Source organism: Bombus fervidus, chromosome 15 (genome assembly GCF_041682495.2).
Source record: "Bombus fervidus isolate BK054 chromosome 15, iyBomFerv1, whole genome shotgun sequence".
NCBI lineage: Eukaryota > Metazoa > Arthropoda > Insecta > Hymenoptera > Apidae > Bombus > Bombus fervidus.
Window position 1 is genome coordinate 7,680,082 of NC_091531.1, and position 16,552 is coordinate 7,696,633.

The window sequence follows — 16,552 nt, forward strand, 5'->3', positions numbered from 1 at the left end:
GAGACAACCTCCAGGTATGAATCAGAGCATCCGAAAATAACGTGTGCGCCAACGCGACCATTTATTATTCCAATAACCACCTCAAAATAACGCCATTCACCGCCTAAATATTTCCATTGAGGACTCACATGTTTGGAGGCGCAGGCGCCGCAGATATAGACCCTCGGCCTGGACCATTCCCCGGTTAGCTCGGCGTAAATAATTTCCTGTTTCTTAGCTGCCTCGATCGAAGTATTCTCGTCCCACCTCCTGAGCCTCAGGAAGTTGCCAAATTCCACAGTGAACTCTGTGTCCTGAAGTTGCTTCGCCTCGGAGCCATCAGGCACCTCCGAAGACTTGACGATCTCGCAGCGAGACGTTTGCTCGACATCCGGGCTGTTTGCCACGACCAAAGGCTCGTCATCAGTCTCTTCAGGACTCCTAGAATCCAGATTCTGTTCATCCTGAATTATCTCTGAGGGAGCAAGAACGGTGATCTGGCGCAGCCTGTTTAAACTAAGACGTTCTTTCAGAAGTTGTTGTTTCTTCCTTAGAGATAGTTGAGTGGAGATATCGAACTTGCTCAGGTCTTTTATGGAACATGTCCACTGCTCCTTCCCATCGTACTTCCTTGGGAAGTTATACTTCTCAAAGGACACTCTTCTGGGATGAGACCTATTGCTCTTGCCAGGTTTTTGGGCATATTCGCTGTTATTCTCGTACTCTTCGTTACTGTATTCTTTAGAATAAACTGGTGTCGCAGCAGTCAGGGAGATGTCTATGGGGAACTGGATCTGATTAACGTTGTGCTCGTAGAAGGACTGTTGAGGTTGTTGCTGAGGTTTGGTGTCTATTACGGATAAACTGGTGGATGTGACTGTTGATGAGGAGCTCTGGAGCTTGCCGTCTAGGTGATGCAGTAGGTTTTCTCGAATGTTACAGCTCACGCTGCTGTAGAAGGAACTGTCGAACTCTGGGCTGCCTGGATTGCTGAAGTTGTCCTTCACTGGATGCATCGGCTTTAGAAGAGTGTTCGTAGCTTCTGCTCGATGCTCGTGGGCGGTGTCTTCTGGTCTTCTCTCTTTGGGGCTTGAAGCGTCGCGGGGGCTTTGGTTGCCTAGCTCCTTGCAGGGCGAAGGATCCTTCATTTTCTCCTGTGGACAAAGTAGAAAACTATATTACTTAAAAAATGAAGAATTTAGTTTAATTCGTTGGAAAGGTAAAAGGTACAGAAGTAGATGGAAATTGGCATTTAGAACTTGGAGCTTCATATTTAGGATACATCTAGATCTGTAGGACCTTTTTCAGAAGATTCTCAATTATTATTATTATACCTAACCCTAACCTGAATCTGAAGGTTCCTTTCCACACTGACACCATGATTCTCGCTCATGTGACCGGCTAAAGCTTCCCTGGTGAGGTATCTAGTGGAGCATTGTAAACATCCATGGTACTTGTCCCCGTGGTTGCTAACCATGTGCTGGAATAAGCCCTCCAGACTCTCAGCACACTTGTCAGAACAATACTGACAGTTTTGTGACGGTTTCCTCGAGTTTCTCTCTGACCTTCTACCACCACCTTGCTGGTGAACCCTCTCTGTGTGTCGTTGTCTAAGAGATATCGACATGAACTTCCTGTCACAATATAGACAGAGATGCCTGACAGTGGGAGAAGGTGGTTTAGAAGGAGATTTCGAGCCCTGAGACGAGAAAGACGACGAAGAAGCAGATGAGGACGACGAAGGCGACTGTGGAACAACCAATTCACTGGTCTGACAGTTCTGCAGCACAGAAGCCACTTTGTCCAGGGGCAAACTGCAATGCAAGCTCGTCATGGAGAAGTCCTGGGTCCTAGAATCCCTGGACTCTTCCACAGAATTGTCCAACGTCCTCGTTTGCTCTTTCTCCTGGCCGTTCTCATCGATCAGCTGATTAATGCCATTTAGAAGGTCATTCAGCAGATCTCTGCATACGTTCCAGAGCTCCACGTTGTCAGACACGAACTCCCTGCAGTCTTCCTTGGCAGGATCGATGCTGCTCTTATCCTCAGCCTGGTTCTCACTCAGCCTCTCCATGATAATCGTCCCCAAGGAACGATTTTCTTTCTTTTCTTCTTCATCGTTTCTTGCTGTTTCTTGGGCAGACTGCTCCTCAGACTTTGTTTCTTTGGAAGAACCCTTACCAATCCTGCGAATATCCTCCTCTTCCACTCTCTCCACTTTGGTTGACTCTTTTTCTTCGCTGACACTCTCGGACAGACTCTCCTGGAAATTGGACTCCTCGTTCCTCAGAAAATTCTCAATCCTGTCCACTTTCTGGCGTTCCAAGGGGCTTTCTTTTGCTTCTGGCTTGTCAGGCTGCTCCGACGGGAAAACAGCAGCCTCTGTTCTACTTTCGTTGGGCTTCGAAGGTTCGAATTTGGCTGCTGGACCTTTGGAATCCTCGTCTTCCTGATCCTCGGGCAGTTTCTCCGGCTCCTTGCCCTTCTCGGCCTCTTTCTTTCTATTTACCTCTCTGTCATCGTCCTCCTCGTCCTTGATCACTCCATTCAACACCGTCATCACATATTTTTCCAGAGTTTCGAGGTTCCTTTCAACGCTGTTCCTGTCGTCTTCTTCTTTCCTCGGGGAGTCCCCGTTTCTGGAGTCAGGAACCTTTTTCCTGAGATTATTGATCACGTTGCTGAGCCTGCTTCTCTTGTCTTGAGCCGTCTGAGCGGATCTGTAAGTGTGACAGTGTTTTTCCTGTTGTTGCTGACGGTCGCTGTTCGCGCTGGCCGTATGGCTCATGCCTAGATCATCCAGGTTGTGAGTTGAGGCGACCATCCTGACGTCGCTCGACGGGGACGATGCTGTCGTCGCCGCGGACGATGCCGTCGGTGCCGGGGAGAATTTCGCTGCGCCGAAAACCTCCGCAGCCTCGCTGCTCGTCTTGCTACCAGCCACGTCCGCCGAGGCAGCTTCTGAAAATTCAAAATGACGATTGTTTAGTCCTTCGCATTTCTTTCTCTTTTTCTAATTACTTAATAATCATGGTAATTATTTACACGGGAAACCTGGATGTGATTTAGATACTATAATTGATCAGTACTTCGGTAATTTCAGAATTTTTGGTATATAGGTTAAGAATTCTATTTTCCTTCTTTCTTTTTTTTCTTTTTTATACAAAGGATGACGAAAGAGAGAATTTTGAGAAGAAAACGTATTCAAGAATTAAAGAAGAGTTGCAGAAGTTTGATATTTCATGGTTTCATCGACTTATATGGATGTTACCAAATATCAGTTATTTTAATTTTCAGGGTCTGCAGAAAGTTAATAGAACGCGACTAGATATTCAAAATAGCACTCATGGATCGCATATATCCAAGGGGTGGAACTAAAATACCCAGACGATGGTATGCATCTAGTAAATGAGATATGCAGCCTACGCAAACGGAAGTGAAAAAAACAGGCCAGGTTATATAAGCATGGAAACAGATCAATAATTCCTTGCTTGCCCGATGTGGTCGTAAACATCCACGGACCTCTGCAGAAGATCGTGAGAACCTATGACATCTTGAGATTGACATCCCCACCCTACGTTTTCCTATACTATCTTCTTTATTCTCAGCCTTACTATCATTATTCGAAGCAAAGAAAATTAATCTCCAAACGCTCGCCTTCTATATACTTTTTATGGCGTTTCTAATAAATTTTAAATGGTTAATAAATTCACGGAACAATTGAATTACGAGAAATTAATTTCTACGTGCTTATTATTCCAAAGTTCTAAGTTTAATTTGCCAATTTAATTTCTAAATCTGAACAATCGTCGAGTCTCGTGTCCATCGACTGAATAAGGTTTCATTGTCAGAGAGAAACAGATTTACACGTGGCGAAAATGGTTCTGGTAATAAGTTCGGTGGTTCTCCGTTTAATATCCCGTGTAGAAGTTATTAAACGCTGACTATAAGCCGATTAAGGCGTTTCACGAGCCGGAAACCCAAGTCCTGATCCTTTCGAAAAACCTCCTTCCAGAGTTGACCGTGTTTCATTGTGGTGAATTAACTTCCACTATCAAAACTTGTTGGATTCCATGGAAGAAACATATCCTTGTAGTTCTTCAATGAGAAAATTAATTAATGCTAATTCTTTTTTAATCTAATTCAACTAATTATTGTTTTTAACAATATCCACTCCTAAATGTTATTTCTCTTCAGGTAATTTTAATAGCCTTTTGGACTTTAGTTTTATTACATAACATTACCATATCTCAGTTCCCTTTTCGAATTTTGTATTTTAATCTATTTCCTAGTAATACGTTTCTCCTGCGTTTTTATTGCCAAAACGACTTAGATGAAATTTAGTGAAAAGTGCAGCGGGACGAAAAATCGATAGACATACTTGGAAATCGAACGAGATTCGAACCTGAAAGATTGAATCTGAAATTGAATTAGAAATCAGAACAATGACTCCGTTGCGAAAGACTAATATAATGGAAAAAAGTTGAGTAAAAATCTGAGAGGTGGCTATCCAGATGTCCAAACTGGTCTAGTACAGAAAGTCTATCGAGATTGGAATGTCGAAGGGGCTGTTTCAGTTGAGGTGCGTTTATTTTCACGGGCGAGCTGCCAACTGGTGCGATATACAGGACGTAATAGCGACGCTTCGCTTCCACTGAGACGCGTTTGTTAATGTTTTACGAAATTTTTCGCTACACCGAATCGCCATAAAACTTGCATCCGCGTCCTTGGCTTCGTTCTCAATGAATCTGACACAGCAATATTTTCAGGCTTCCGAGAGTACATATTATGCATCTGATTGTACAGATTATTTTATAATCCTAACCTTACAAGACATTCAGGAACAAAACGAACCTCGTTATACGCCATTTATAAAATTTACAGGCTCGTATCTCGTGTCATTTCGACTTTAATATCCACTGCCTGTATTCGACATTCTCGTTTTTCTTATGACTGCCTTAAAGAATTTTTCGTCGCAGTCGTATCATCATTTTATTCGTATGTGGTTAAAAAAGGAAAAAAAATCATTTACAGGAGAAACTACGGATTGGTTTGGAATTCATAAGGTTAGAATTCCTAACCTAGTTGCAAGAAATTTTCCACATAAAATAAATCACCTGCGTATGAATTATCTAAATTTATGTTTTAACGATAAGCTTTTCAGGTACAAAAAGCTAACTATCGGCTGAATAATTTAGCGACATCGTTAAACCTCCACCTGTGCTATTACGTACGAATTTCATATCAGAGTACCGCGTAATCAGCGCAATGAATTACCCAATGTCCTTTATTTTCATCCCGCGAAGATTAATCTTGACTAATCGATGAGGAAATACTTTCATCCTGGCGATATAGCCGGTAAAAGCAGATATCGCTGTAATCATCAAGGTAAGCTACGATTTCATTTTTTTCCAAATTGGGTCTGAAGGAGACGTATAACATACTGTCAATAATTTCACTCGGCTAATAATTCGATATCCGCTAATGAATAGGGGATTATCAATGTGTCTGTTGTGAAACTGGTTTCGCTCTTGGAATTCATTTTCCGCGCATGTACAGGCACACGTTTGCTTTCAATGGAAAATCCTTTGGCTATAGACGATAATTTTTAACCTGTGCGAAACTTAGCTATTTGCGCAATTATAATTTACGATGCCAATAAAACCATTACAGGCAGTTTCAGATATTTATGTATGTTTGTGTATTACGATACATCTTCGATACTTATTCCTACGTTATCGATCCAATTCTATAATTCTGCGATTCGAGAATCCTAAAGTTCCAGAGTTTTAGAGTTTCGAAGTTATGGAGTTCTAGAGTTTCACAAATTTGGAATTTCAAAGTTCCGGAATTCGAAAGCGCCGGAATTCCAAAGTTCTAGAGTTTCGAAATTCTCAGGCTTTAGAGTTCCAAAGTTCTAGAGCTCCCAAGTTCTAGAGCTCCCAAATTCTAGAGCTCCCAAGTTCTAGAGCTCCCAAGTTCTAGAGCTCCCAAGTTCTAGAGCTCCCAAGTTCTAGAGCTCCCAAGTTCTAGAGCTCCCAAGTTCTAGAGCTCCCAAGTTCTAGAGCTCCCAAGTTCTAGAGCTCCCAAGTTCTAGAGCTCCCAAGTTCTAGAGCTCCCAAGTTCTAGAGCTCCCAAGTTCTAGAGCTCCCAAGTTCTAGAGTTCCGAAGTTCTAGAGCTCCCAAGTCCTAGAGCTCCCAAGTTCTAGAGCTCCCAAGTTCTAGAGCTCCCAAGTTCTAGAGCTCCCAAGTTCTAGAGCTCCCAAGTTCTAGAGTTCCGAAGTTCTAGAGCTCCCAAGTCCTAGAGCTCCCAAGTTCTAGAGCTCCCAAGTTCTAGAGCTCCCAAGTTCTAGAGCTCCGAAGTTCTAGAGTTCCGAAGTTCTAGAGCTCCCAAGTTCTAGAGCTCCCAAGTTCTAGAGCTCCCAAGTTCTAGAGTTCCGAAGTTCTAGAGTTCCGAAGTTCTAGAGTTCCGAAGTTCTAGAGTTCCAAGCTTCTAGAGCTCCCAAGTTCTAGAGTCCCAGAGCTTTAGAGTTTCGGAGTTCCAGAACGCTGAAATGAAATAACTCTAGAACTCTGGAAATAGCAAAACTAGAACTTGATACAATAATTATTCACAGCACTAGTAAAATCTACGAAATGATTTAAAGCATGTTTTTCATATTTTCCCTGCAAGACTAAAATATAACGTATATTTTTCTTGATACTTTCTAGTAGGTAAAAATCATCCAAAAAGTATTGAACAAGCTTGCTTTCATATTTCCTATTCCATCGGACGATAATATATTTTTCATGGAGAAACAAGGCAGTATGCATGAGAAATTTATCTACCATAACATCACTTTGATACATATTTAGGTGAACGATGTGGAGAGAACATTAAAAATAACGATCTTCCCTAGGCATATGTGAGAGTGCCGAGTTCATCTACACAACTAGAGAGTCTCTCGCTTAGGGATGCATAGAATTTTACAGAAGCATCATTTTCGCATTCATCGGTCCGCACGACTTGAATACTTTTCCAATATTTTTCACTTACACACGATGGGCGAGCTCTGCGGAGGCAACTGCGCCCAAAATTTTCTTCTCTATGCTTCCTTAATTAATGAGACGAATAAACACTAGATAATCTTTAATTAAATATTTGTATATTAACTTTCGAAGAGAATAAAACATTTTTCGCGTATAATATAAATTAATACAATAGAATATTAAGAGATTAAATATAATGATCCTGTACTATTTAAATATTGTTTAATAATTCATCTGCTCCTTACAAAATCAGAGATACCGTGCGATAATTAATTGACCCATATCCAATTATTGAATTTTCCACCAAACATTGAAAGTTTCACACCTTACAGAAATATTTTCGGACTTTCGTCGCCAATGTTCGAAACGTTGCATTCGAATGGACGAAATGAAAGAGAGCGAGCGCAGCGCGCCATTTTATCACGCGCGTAACATTGCCACTTTTTTCTGCAACGTCGAGCAACCTTTAGCCTCCCCATGGAGGAGTATCACATCTCTTGAAAACTCCTTCCATTTCTTCGCTTTTCTCAGAAAACACCTTGACCCGTGATATTTCCACCGCGATATAGGCGGCATAAAACTAGAAATTTATCGTCGGACGTTACTTTATAGCATGGTAAAGATAGAGGAAAAATTTATCAAAAATTGCACTGTTTATAACGATGTTTCTCATGACACTGATTGATGTCTATCGTGTCTTTAAATCCTTTAAACGAAGATATCCTTGAAATTATGTATCTAGAATATGTTCTCTTTAATTTCATTTACATAGAACCGAGTACAGGTAAATGGAAAATAATTTTTGGAATTTTATTGAAAATCATTTTGGAACTCTATCTGCAACCCATATTGTATTAGATAATCAATGCTGAAAAGGGGGCGATAAAGCATTCAATTATATGTAATTCAAGAGAATAACATCGTTCGCTTTTGAGAGTAATGAAAGCCGGCTAGATTGACTTGCTGTAACTTGATTAAACTGAGTGGAGGCTTTAATGAAGCTACTGAGCATTAATAACCGACAGGTCTTTGGTCAACATGTTTCTAATCGCAACAAATTGTGCCTATGGGAACCATATGTATGGTTGTTTACACGAAGACTGAAGTAAGGAGAATTTGAAAAAACGTTTAGAGAGTGGAACTTGATTCAATTTTAGAGAATTTGAAGTGTCCATCGATCGCTGTGTATACAATACCCCACAATAATTAATGCTTTACCATCAAACTTGCCGCATCCTATAATGGAGGAACGTTACAAAATGGCCGACCTTAATAGAAGATACATTAAGGGGGTAATTTTCAAAGCGCCGGCTCATTATCACATAAATGTCAGTTGTGTAATATTAGAATTATGGGTTATTCTTGACACGACGTATATACATCAATTTCTCTCTAAATCCATCTTTTTAAAAACCTGAATTAAAATATCTGATGTACTGTAATGGACTATTGAAATATTTTTAGCAAATATTTACATTTTTGTGATACTTTTGAGACTTATTATTTTGAATTTGTTTGAAGTAGTTGGATCGGACTAGTTACATTTGTTGTTGACTAATCATTATCAGGAATTGCTAACCAGTACTTAGATGATATTCTGAATATCGAGAATTATTCAATAATGGATTTGAAGTTATTCGAAGTGGTTTACATTAGATTAATGAAATAATATATTTTTATTTTAGCTATTTCTGAAACAAGAATTATATATTTTTTAATAACCGATAATTGTCTAGAATTATCAGTTAGTAACTCTTAACATAAAGAAACCAAGTTTTCCATCTAGTCATTTCCAGGAGTTATTTACATTTTCTGATAACTACTAGTGATAAATACTAATTTAAGAACCATCAAAATTATTTATTGAGTAGCTGATATGAACTTGTTTGACGTGGTTTCAACTATATCTTTTTTAACCATGTTTTAAGCAAGCTGAAGTTCGTATGACAAACTAACATCGCAAACGGTTTCAGACAAGCTCAAACAAATTTTTAGGATACTAAAATAATGCTAAACATCGATCTCTTCGCGCATATTCCTCGACAGTATCGGTGAACTGACTGAACAAGGTATTGTGATAAACGGAACGAAATACAGTGTGTAGAAAAGAAATGAATGCGCGTGAAGCTTTTCGAGCGATAAAAATTGTTTTACAATAACGCGCGTCACGTGCACTGAACAGGAAGCAAGGGAAACGAAATGCAAAACACGGTTGCCACCAGTGGGCGCAGACAGAGGAGAGGTAATCGTTTAAGCTTGGGCCTGGACATTATTTGAATAAACTTCAATAACTCATTTAAAACATTATCATTCAAATAACGTGTTCCCCTCTTTCCGTCGGATGATGCTTTTTCACGTTAGAGAAATTATTTATCTTAATTGGTATTTTACCAAATTTAAATCATTTTATTAGTATACGTTTCCTAACCTAACCTACCCATTCCTAACCTATTTATGATCGTTATTAACTCTTGAATTTGAAACTATTGAAGCTAATTAAACAATTCAAAACCACTTTAATCGGTAGCAACTTTTTTTTCTAATACCCAAACAACATTCTGACTATAGAAATTTCCAAAGAAAATGGAAAATTATGATTTTCCAAAAGGTATAAAGTTATCCTCGCTGAAACAGCTTTTATTTCACTAATTTTAAATCATTTTATCGGTACACGTATCATAACCTAACCTGTCTATTCCTAACCTATTTATAATCGTTAGTAACTTTCGGATTACAAGCGATTAGAACTAATTAACCAATTTAAATCCACCGTAATCAATAGCAATTATTTTTCTAATAAATAACGCTCTGACTACGATAGTTTCTCTTCTAGAAGAGAGAATGAAAAACGATTATTTCCAGCTTTACAGAATGCCGAATGGTCTGATGTTTGAATTTTGCGAAATAACGCGATAACGAGAATGCAGTAAGGGGACGACGACGAATCGAATATTCAGTGTAGTATCATCGAAATGACCCAATTACAAGTTGCGGAGCCCAGTGCAAACTCCACGTCCACCGGAAATGGAGTGTGCAAGTTAGAGACCGTTCCAGTCGATGCACCTTACGGCTACGTAAACGTTTTACACCAACTACCACGCCGCAGCGCGGCTTCAAATACTGTTATACTGATTTTACGCTGCTAACAAACTGGCAAATTTGTTGCTGGCGGCAGGAAAACCTGAATGGCAGCTCGGTTTCATAATTTTCACCTCGCGCATCTAAATCAATTCCATACCTGTGTAAATTTGTAGTCATTGAAACTGACGTAACCACTTTATTATCAATTGTTGAGTGTTTACACGGCTATTATCGAAATTGAGCAAAGTTCATTTTATTTCTGGAAAAATATACTAAATTAATACTTAGTTCCAAGCACAATTTTTCACTCGTGTTGTAGGTTCTTCATTATAGGTTATGTTAAATGGGTAACGATACAGATTGTGTTGAATTATATGTTGTAAACTTCAGGTTTGTTAAAATTAATTTTACTTATCAAAGTACCTAAATTGCGTCTTTGACAATATTTAAATCAATTTCAACCATATTCAAATTTCTTGAATTCTTTGTTACTGTGCTTAGATTTTCCAACTAGAGAAGCACCTGCGATTGATTACGATATTTCCCTCTCATTGGCAACTAAGATTCCAAAGAATTAAGTTTGTTGATTGTATAATAAAGAATATGTACGTAATTCCAAGCTATGCTATTATAACACGTGCAAGATCCAAGGAAAACTCGGACAAACCCAAATCTAACCTCACTCTGTCCCTTCAGAAACTTAATCAAACCAAACGTTCCGACCAACCGAGGGGTGAAAATAAACGACGAAACTTTTCCAAAGGTTGATTCACGCTTATTAAACGAAGCCAACAAGCACAACTTTGAAACCCATCCTCACAGAAAAACCGAGAGCGAGACTAACCTAGAAAATTGGAGTTCTGTACACGCAGAGTATTTCGAAGAATTTGGAAAAATCCCGGCTCCCTATTTTCCCTCTATTTATTCCCTCGGTTCTGGCGCCTCTCCACACACCCCTTTTCTCATCTCGTAAACAATATTTCCGCTCGTCTCTGGCTCGTCCTCGTTTGACCAGTTTCCAGGGTGGAACGAGAGAGGGCAAAGGGAGAGGACAGGGTGGCCTGAATGATTAGAGAGAAACGCAGGGGACAGAGAATATACCGTACAGACCAGCGTGATAAAAGAGGAGGGACGTATGAGCGTAAATCGTGTGGCAGAGCGAGACGGTAGGCGGTGGAAATAAAAATGGCGACAAGGAAAGCACAATGCGGAGGAGAGAAAGGCGAATTGAGAGGACAGAGACAGTTGGGTGGATGGAGGAGGTAAGTGGTAGGGGAATGAAATGGTTATACAGGGTGTTAGAAATGTTCGTTAAAGGGAGTTCACGTGTTTAGGTTATATTTTGATAACATGAAAATTGTAGTTAGACAGGGTAATGCGTAAGAAGGTAAATGAAATAGTAGGGGAATGAAATGGCTGTACAGGGTGTTAGAAATGTTCGTCAAAGGGAGTTCACGTGTTTAGGTTATGTTTTGATAACATGAAAATTGTAGTTAGACAGGGTAATGTATAAGAAGGTAAATGAAATAGTAGGGGAATGAAATGGCTGTACAGGGTGTTAGAAATGTTCGTCAAAGGGAGTTCACGTGTTTAGGTTATGTTTTGATAACATGAAAATTGTAGTTAGACAGGGTAATGCGTAAGAAGGTAAATGAAATAGTAGGGGAATGAAATGGCTGTACAGGGTGTTAGAAATGTTCGTCAAAGGGAGTTCACGTGTTTAGGTTATGTTTTGATAACATGAAAATTGTAGTTAGACAGGGTAATATATAAGAAGCTAAATGAAGTGGTAGGGGAATGAAATATGTTCAGCGAGATAATTAAAGATATTTATCAGAGAAATTAACATGTAGAGGTTCATTTTTAGAGATACGAAATTTTTAATTTGGTAGAGTAATATATTTATATGGGGTGTCCCCTGGTATTTGAGATACATGCGAGTCCAGAGAGTTTCTATGGCACGAAATAGGAAGCAAATTACATTTTGGAAGCTTCGATTCGAAGAAAAATCGAACGAACCGATGTTAAAGAATATAAAAGCATATTTCGTGCGAGTACTGCTATCCCACATTGCTACTATTCTTCGCCATCACGTATCTTAGAAAATCCCAATCCCAATCCCAATCCCAATCTCATTTCGTTAACCAGAAAACCACAATCTTCCAACCAAAACTTCTTTTCCGCAAAAGGGAAGTCCTCGGTTGTTTCTTTTTCATATTGAGGACAAAGCAGCAGCAGCGTTTCTACTCCAAAAGGTCTGTACGCTGTTAGAAACCGAAGAAGCAACGATGAGAAAGAAAGCCGTAAATAAGAAGGACAAACTGGGAATGAAGTACTAACAGAGGCGATAAAACGAAAGAAATTGTACGAAAAGGGGGTTGATAAAAAGGAAACGAAGGCCAAGAGAGGAAAGATAAAACCATACACAGTCAGTCGCCAACACGCTTCTCCTGACGCCGCTTTATCCGGAAGTAGGGGAGGAGGGGCAGAGCTCTAGAATCGATAACCGCCCCTCTGCTACGTCAAAAGGGGTCGCCGCCACCCTCCTGGCACGGCTTTTAAAAGAGAGGAGGCTTCGAACACCAGGTCGTCCCCCAAGGGGGAAAGCCGGTTGGTGAAGCGATGACGCCAACGATGACGATCATCGTCACACTTTTTTTTTTTTTTTTGATCATTTCACACATCACCTCCGCGTGTTTGCCTCTTTGTCAATTAAATAAATGTGGCAGTATTTTAGGGGAATTTCCTTCGTTTTCGGGTGATCTAGCGTGGTTTGTTGTAGAAATAGGACTCAGGAAACGATTGCACGTGTTTGACATAGTTTGAAGACCTTTTTAAATGACTATAACGAGGAATACTTTGAAGAATTGAAGCTTGAGAAGTCTACCATCAAATGTAGCTGTATTTTTGGAGAATTTCTTTCATTTCTAGGTGAGCTAGTGCAATTTGTTGTAGAATGGTTGTACGTGTTTGATATGGTTTGCAGACTTTTTTTAAATGGTTATTGCTGGTTCTTTTACTTTTGGATGGTCTGATGTGGTTTATCGTAGAAACACTGGTTTGATCGTAGTTTAACACTGGTAATCTGCACAGGTTTGATGTGGTTTGAAGGCTTCTTTAAACATTCATGAGGAGAAATATTTTGAAGAATGATTTAAGTGTGCATTTGAGGATATTGTCCTCAAGTGTGAGAGTATTTTTCAAGAAGTATTCGTCCTTTGCTTCTAGTTTGTTTATTACAGTTTAGTTTGATTTGCAGTTGTTGTACAAATGTGTCATAGTTGTTTGTACAGTTTTAACTTAATTTTTTAAGTTGTTTGCTTAAGTTGATTTCTAGTAACCTCACAGACTACTTCTGTATTTGCCTTTTTGTGGATCAAATGTGGGATTATTTTGATACAAGATCTATTCCACTTTAAATAATGATACAAATCTAACAGTTGCACAACTATATCTTCCTATTTTCATTAAGTACCTTTTATTACTCATCTTATCCATACTTTTCTCTTCTACATGGAGAAAAATTTAATAGCTCCCTAATCAAATTACTATAATTGACTTTCCATGATCCATATCAATATCATAAAGTCTTAAACAATTTCAAACTACGCTCAAGTATTAAAAGAGAAGAAAGAGGGGAAAAAGACGACGAAGATGGATTGTATTTCTTATTAAGAGGCCCTTTAATAATTTCATGCAGCACTCAGAAAGATCTGCCTGGAACTTGGTGAAACTTAATGGAAATTCAAATACGAGATCGCGAATGATTTCAATTTGCATGAGAACAGGGGAATCAAGACCAAACCCATCGAAAGGATAAATCATGAATGTTCTATTTCTGTTAACAACGGTCGAGCGTGAGCAAGTGGGACGACCTAGTATTCTGAGCCTCCACAACTCAAGTCCTGAAAACGATTGCCTCAACTCACTGCACAACTTTGTATTGCATACAACATTCCAATTAAGTTTCTAGTCGTCCCTTTCTCACTGCAACCTGTGTTTAATTCAGAATCTTCGAGGAAGTATGCAACTGTTAATATCAAATATGCACGGACGGGTCGCTTACATTACAAAGAATGAAAGAAAAGTAAAGCGATGAAGCGAATTAGTAGCAGCAATAATCTCACAGAATTTCTAATTGTGGAAAGTGCAAGTAGTGATTTATTCATAGCCACGCGTTGAGAAGAAATTTCATTCAATTTAATAAGCTTGTAGATTTCATTTCGCTTCAGTTTTAACCAAGTCAGATGTAAGATACAAGTTCTACCATGAAGAGCAAAGTCTCGGGTTCTTTGGCATTTCTTATTTTTTTATTTCATTTTATTTTATTTTTGGCAATAGAAGATCTTAGATTCTTTAATCTAAACCTCGAGATCTTTGATTTTATTCATGGCAGATCTTGAATTCCTCAGTTTCATCTAACTTTTACATAGAAAATCCGAGGCTTGTTGCTCTTATGTAATATACCCAGTGTCTGGGTAGTTTCAATTTAATCGATTTAAAATCTCTAACCCTGCTCTTAATCTTTCTCATAGAAAATAAGATCTGAAATTTTCGCTTGAGAGAATTCTATTCTAAAGTGTTCTATATTCCGCTGTTTCGATCAGCCTGGCAATAACTAGACACAAAACAGCATCAAACACAATTCCCTATCCCTATCTATCAACAAGCAGATATTACTAAATCCATCAACCGTCTGCATCATTTAGTTGAAACAGCAAAAAAGCAGGACAGACAGATACACGAAGATAGAGAAGATTAAAAGGAAGGAATCATGCGAGCATTGGCAACGATCCAGTGAGGACAAGAGTGCATAGGACACGAGTATACAACGGCGAAGCTGGCCTACGACTGCGATTTCCAATCTTCCTCGTCTTATGGCACGTGTAAGCTAATTATCAGACTGCGGATTTTTACGCGATTGCGCGAAATTTGTAGATACAAAAATATGTGACGTAAGTAGAATATTAATAAAGATACAAATAATAAAAACAACAAAAAATATACTATAAAGAAAATATGAAAAAATAAAATAATAATATACGAAAAAAGAACATTAACTATAGCTTGCAATGGCTGAAACGGATCTCTACGTATGTCTGTATCTTTTAGTTGCGACCATAAAGATATGAAATTGGGTAAACAACCGCAGCATAGAGGTCAGTGGTTCTAAGTAAATAGCGAGACATAACACAATATCTCCAAAATTTTCTCGACCATCAGTTGGAAATCGCAGGTCCAGGACGATGATCGCGAGCCTTGTAATTTCAGGTCACGCTCGTTAATGATCCCTCGAGCACGGAATAAACGTGACGCTCGATCGACGAATTCAATTGCGTTCAATGGAATTTACATGATTTCCTGTATTAACAGAGCGACGCCGGGTGACGGTGACGACCTCAGCCCTCGGAAATGTCCGAATAAGTTTGCCCTGATGTCGCCTGAATTTAGTTACTTAGTTACTTTGGATCGATGTTGCGTTCAATTGGTAGTTGTTAGGGAGATTTCAATGGTGTTTGTACCTTGATTTTGATGCTATTACTGGCTTATTGGTAATAGTAGTGGTTGTTGTTCTTAGTTAATAATTTTTTCATTTATCGATGCTGTTGTAACACCTATGGATGTAAAATTTAATTGAAATTTATGATATTCCATGATCTAACAGAATTAGTTAAAACAGAATAATCTTATCTTCGATAGCTTTAAATAATAATATTAATAATAATATAATCTGAATGTTAAATAATCTAACTTACATTAGGAGCCATTATGAATTCAAAAATATGGCAGTTGTGGCAATTCAAAAACATGATACAATGTTTATAATTATATTGATTGTGTTGACTGGTCATGCTGCTTTTGCAATTGGATAATATCTCGATCCGTGGCTCAGGAACTCTCTATTTCCCTCCTAGAGAGAAACGAGCCGCAGGTTCAGCGGAACGTGTCCTCGAATTAATAAAGATGATCATGCTAATCAGTAGAGAACGTGGCGTCTGAAAGATCCGCGACTGTATCGCTTCAGCGTGGCGCAGCCAGTGTGGAGCCGTGTAATTAAACGGGGTTCGTTGAACCTACGCCGAGTTTGCTGAATCCGACCGTGTTCGTTTTCACCTCCTCGCGATTCTTCTCTCTGACAGTTGAATTATGACCAATACTCGTCTCGTTCCACTATTTCTCTCTCCGATCTTTTCTCTAAAATTAGTTTCGCCGCTAGAAACGTTCAAACGGTTAGAAAAGTTATCCCGTCGGTTTACAGGTTACCGAGAATTCGAAGTTTTTCAGTCGGTAACCGGTGAATGCGGTATCTTCTCTTCTTTAGGAAAGTCGAAAAGATGTTTGATAGGTGGCGGAGTGGTGGCTGACGAATCTAGGTTAGGTTAAGTTCTAGTTTTCTGGTATCGAGGGCGCTGACACTTGAGAAGGTTGAGTTAAGTCTTTTATCCTCGATGTACAATATATC

At 39.1% G+C, this 16,552-nt stretch overlaps 2 protein-coding genes across 3 annotated transcripts in view; one reads left to right on the plus strand and one right to left on the minus strand.

Annotated features, from left to right (window-relative positions):
- The window catches only part of LOC139995209 (uncharacterized), an 82,359-nt gene that overhangs the window by 26,340 nt on the left and 39,467 nt on the right, over window positions 1-16,552 (minus strand). For both annotated transcript variants that reach the window (XM_072018440.1, XM_072018439.1), the window contains exons 3-4: window positions 1,325-2,940; window positions 129-1,133 (exon numbers count right to left, since the gene is read on the minus strand). In XM_072018440.1, the coding sequence (XP_071874541.1) occupies window positions 129-1,133; window positions 1,325-2,940 (2,621 nt within the window). The remainder of the gene's footprint in view (window positions 1-128; window positions 1,134-1,324; window positions 2,941-16,552) is intronic.
- Idgf4 (Imaginal disc growth factor 4) overlaps window positions 3,976-16,552 on the plus strand; it is a 76,181-nt gene continuing 63,604 nt past the window's right edge. Inside the window, exon 1 of the mRNA XM_072018484.1 lies at window positions 3,976-3,981. The gene's annotated coding sequence lies outside the window, so the exon portion shown is untranslated. The remainder of the gene's footprint in view (window positions 3,982-16,552) is intronic.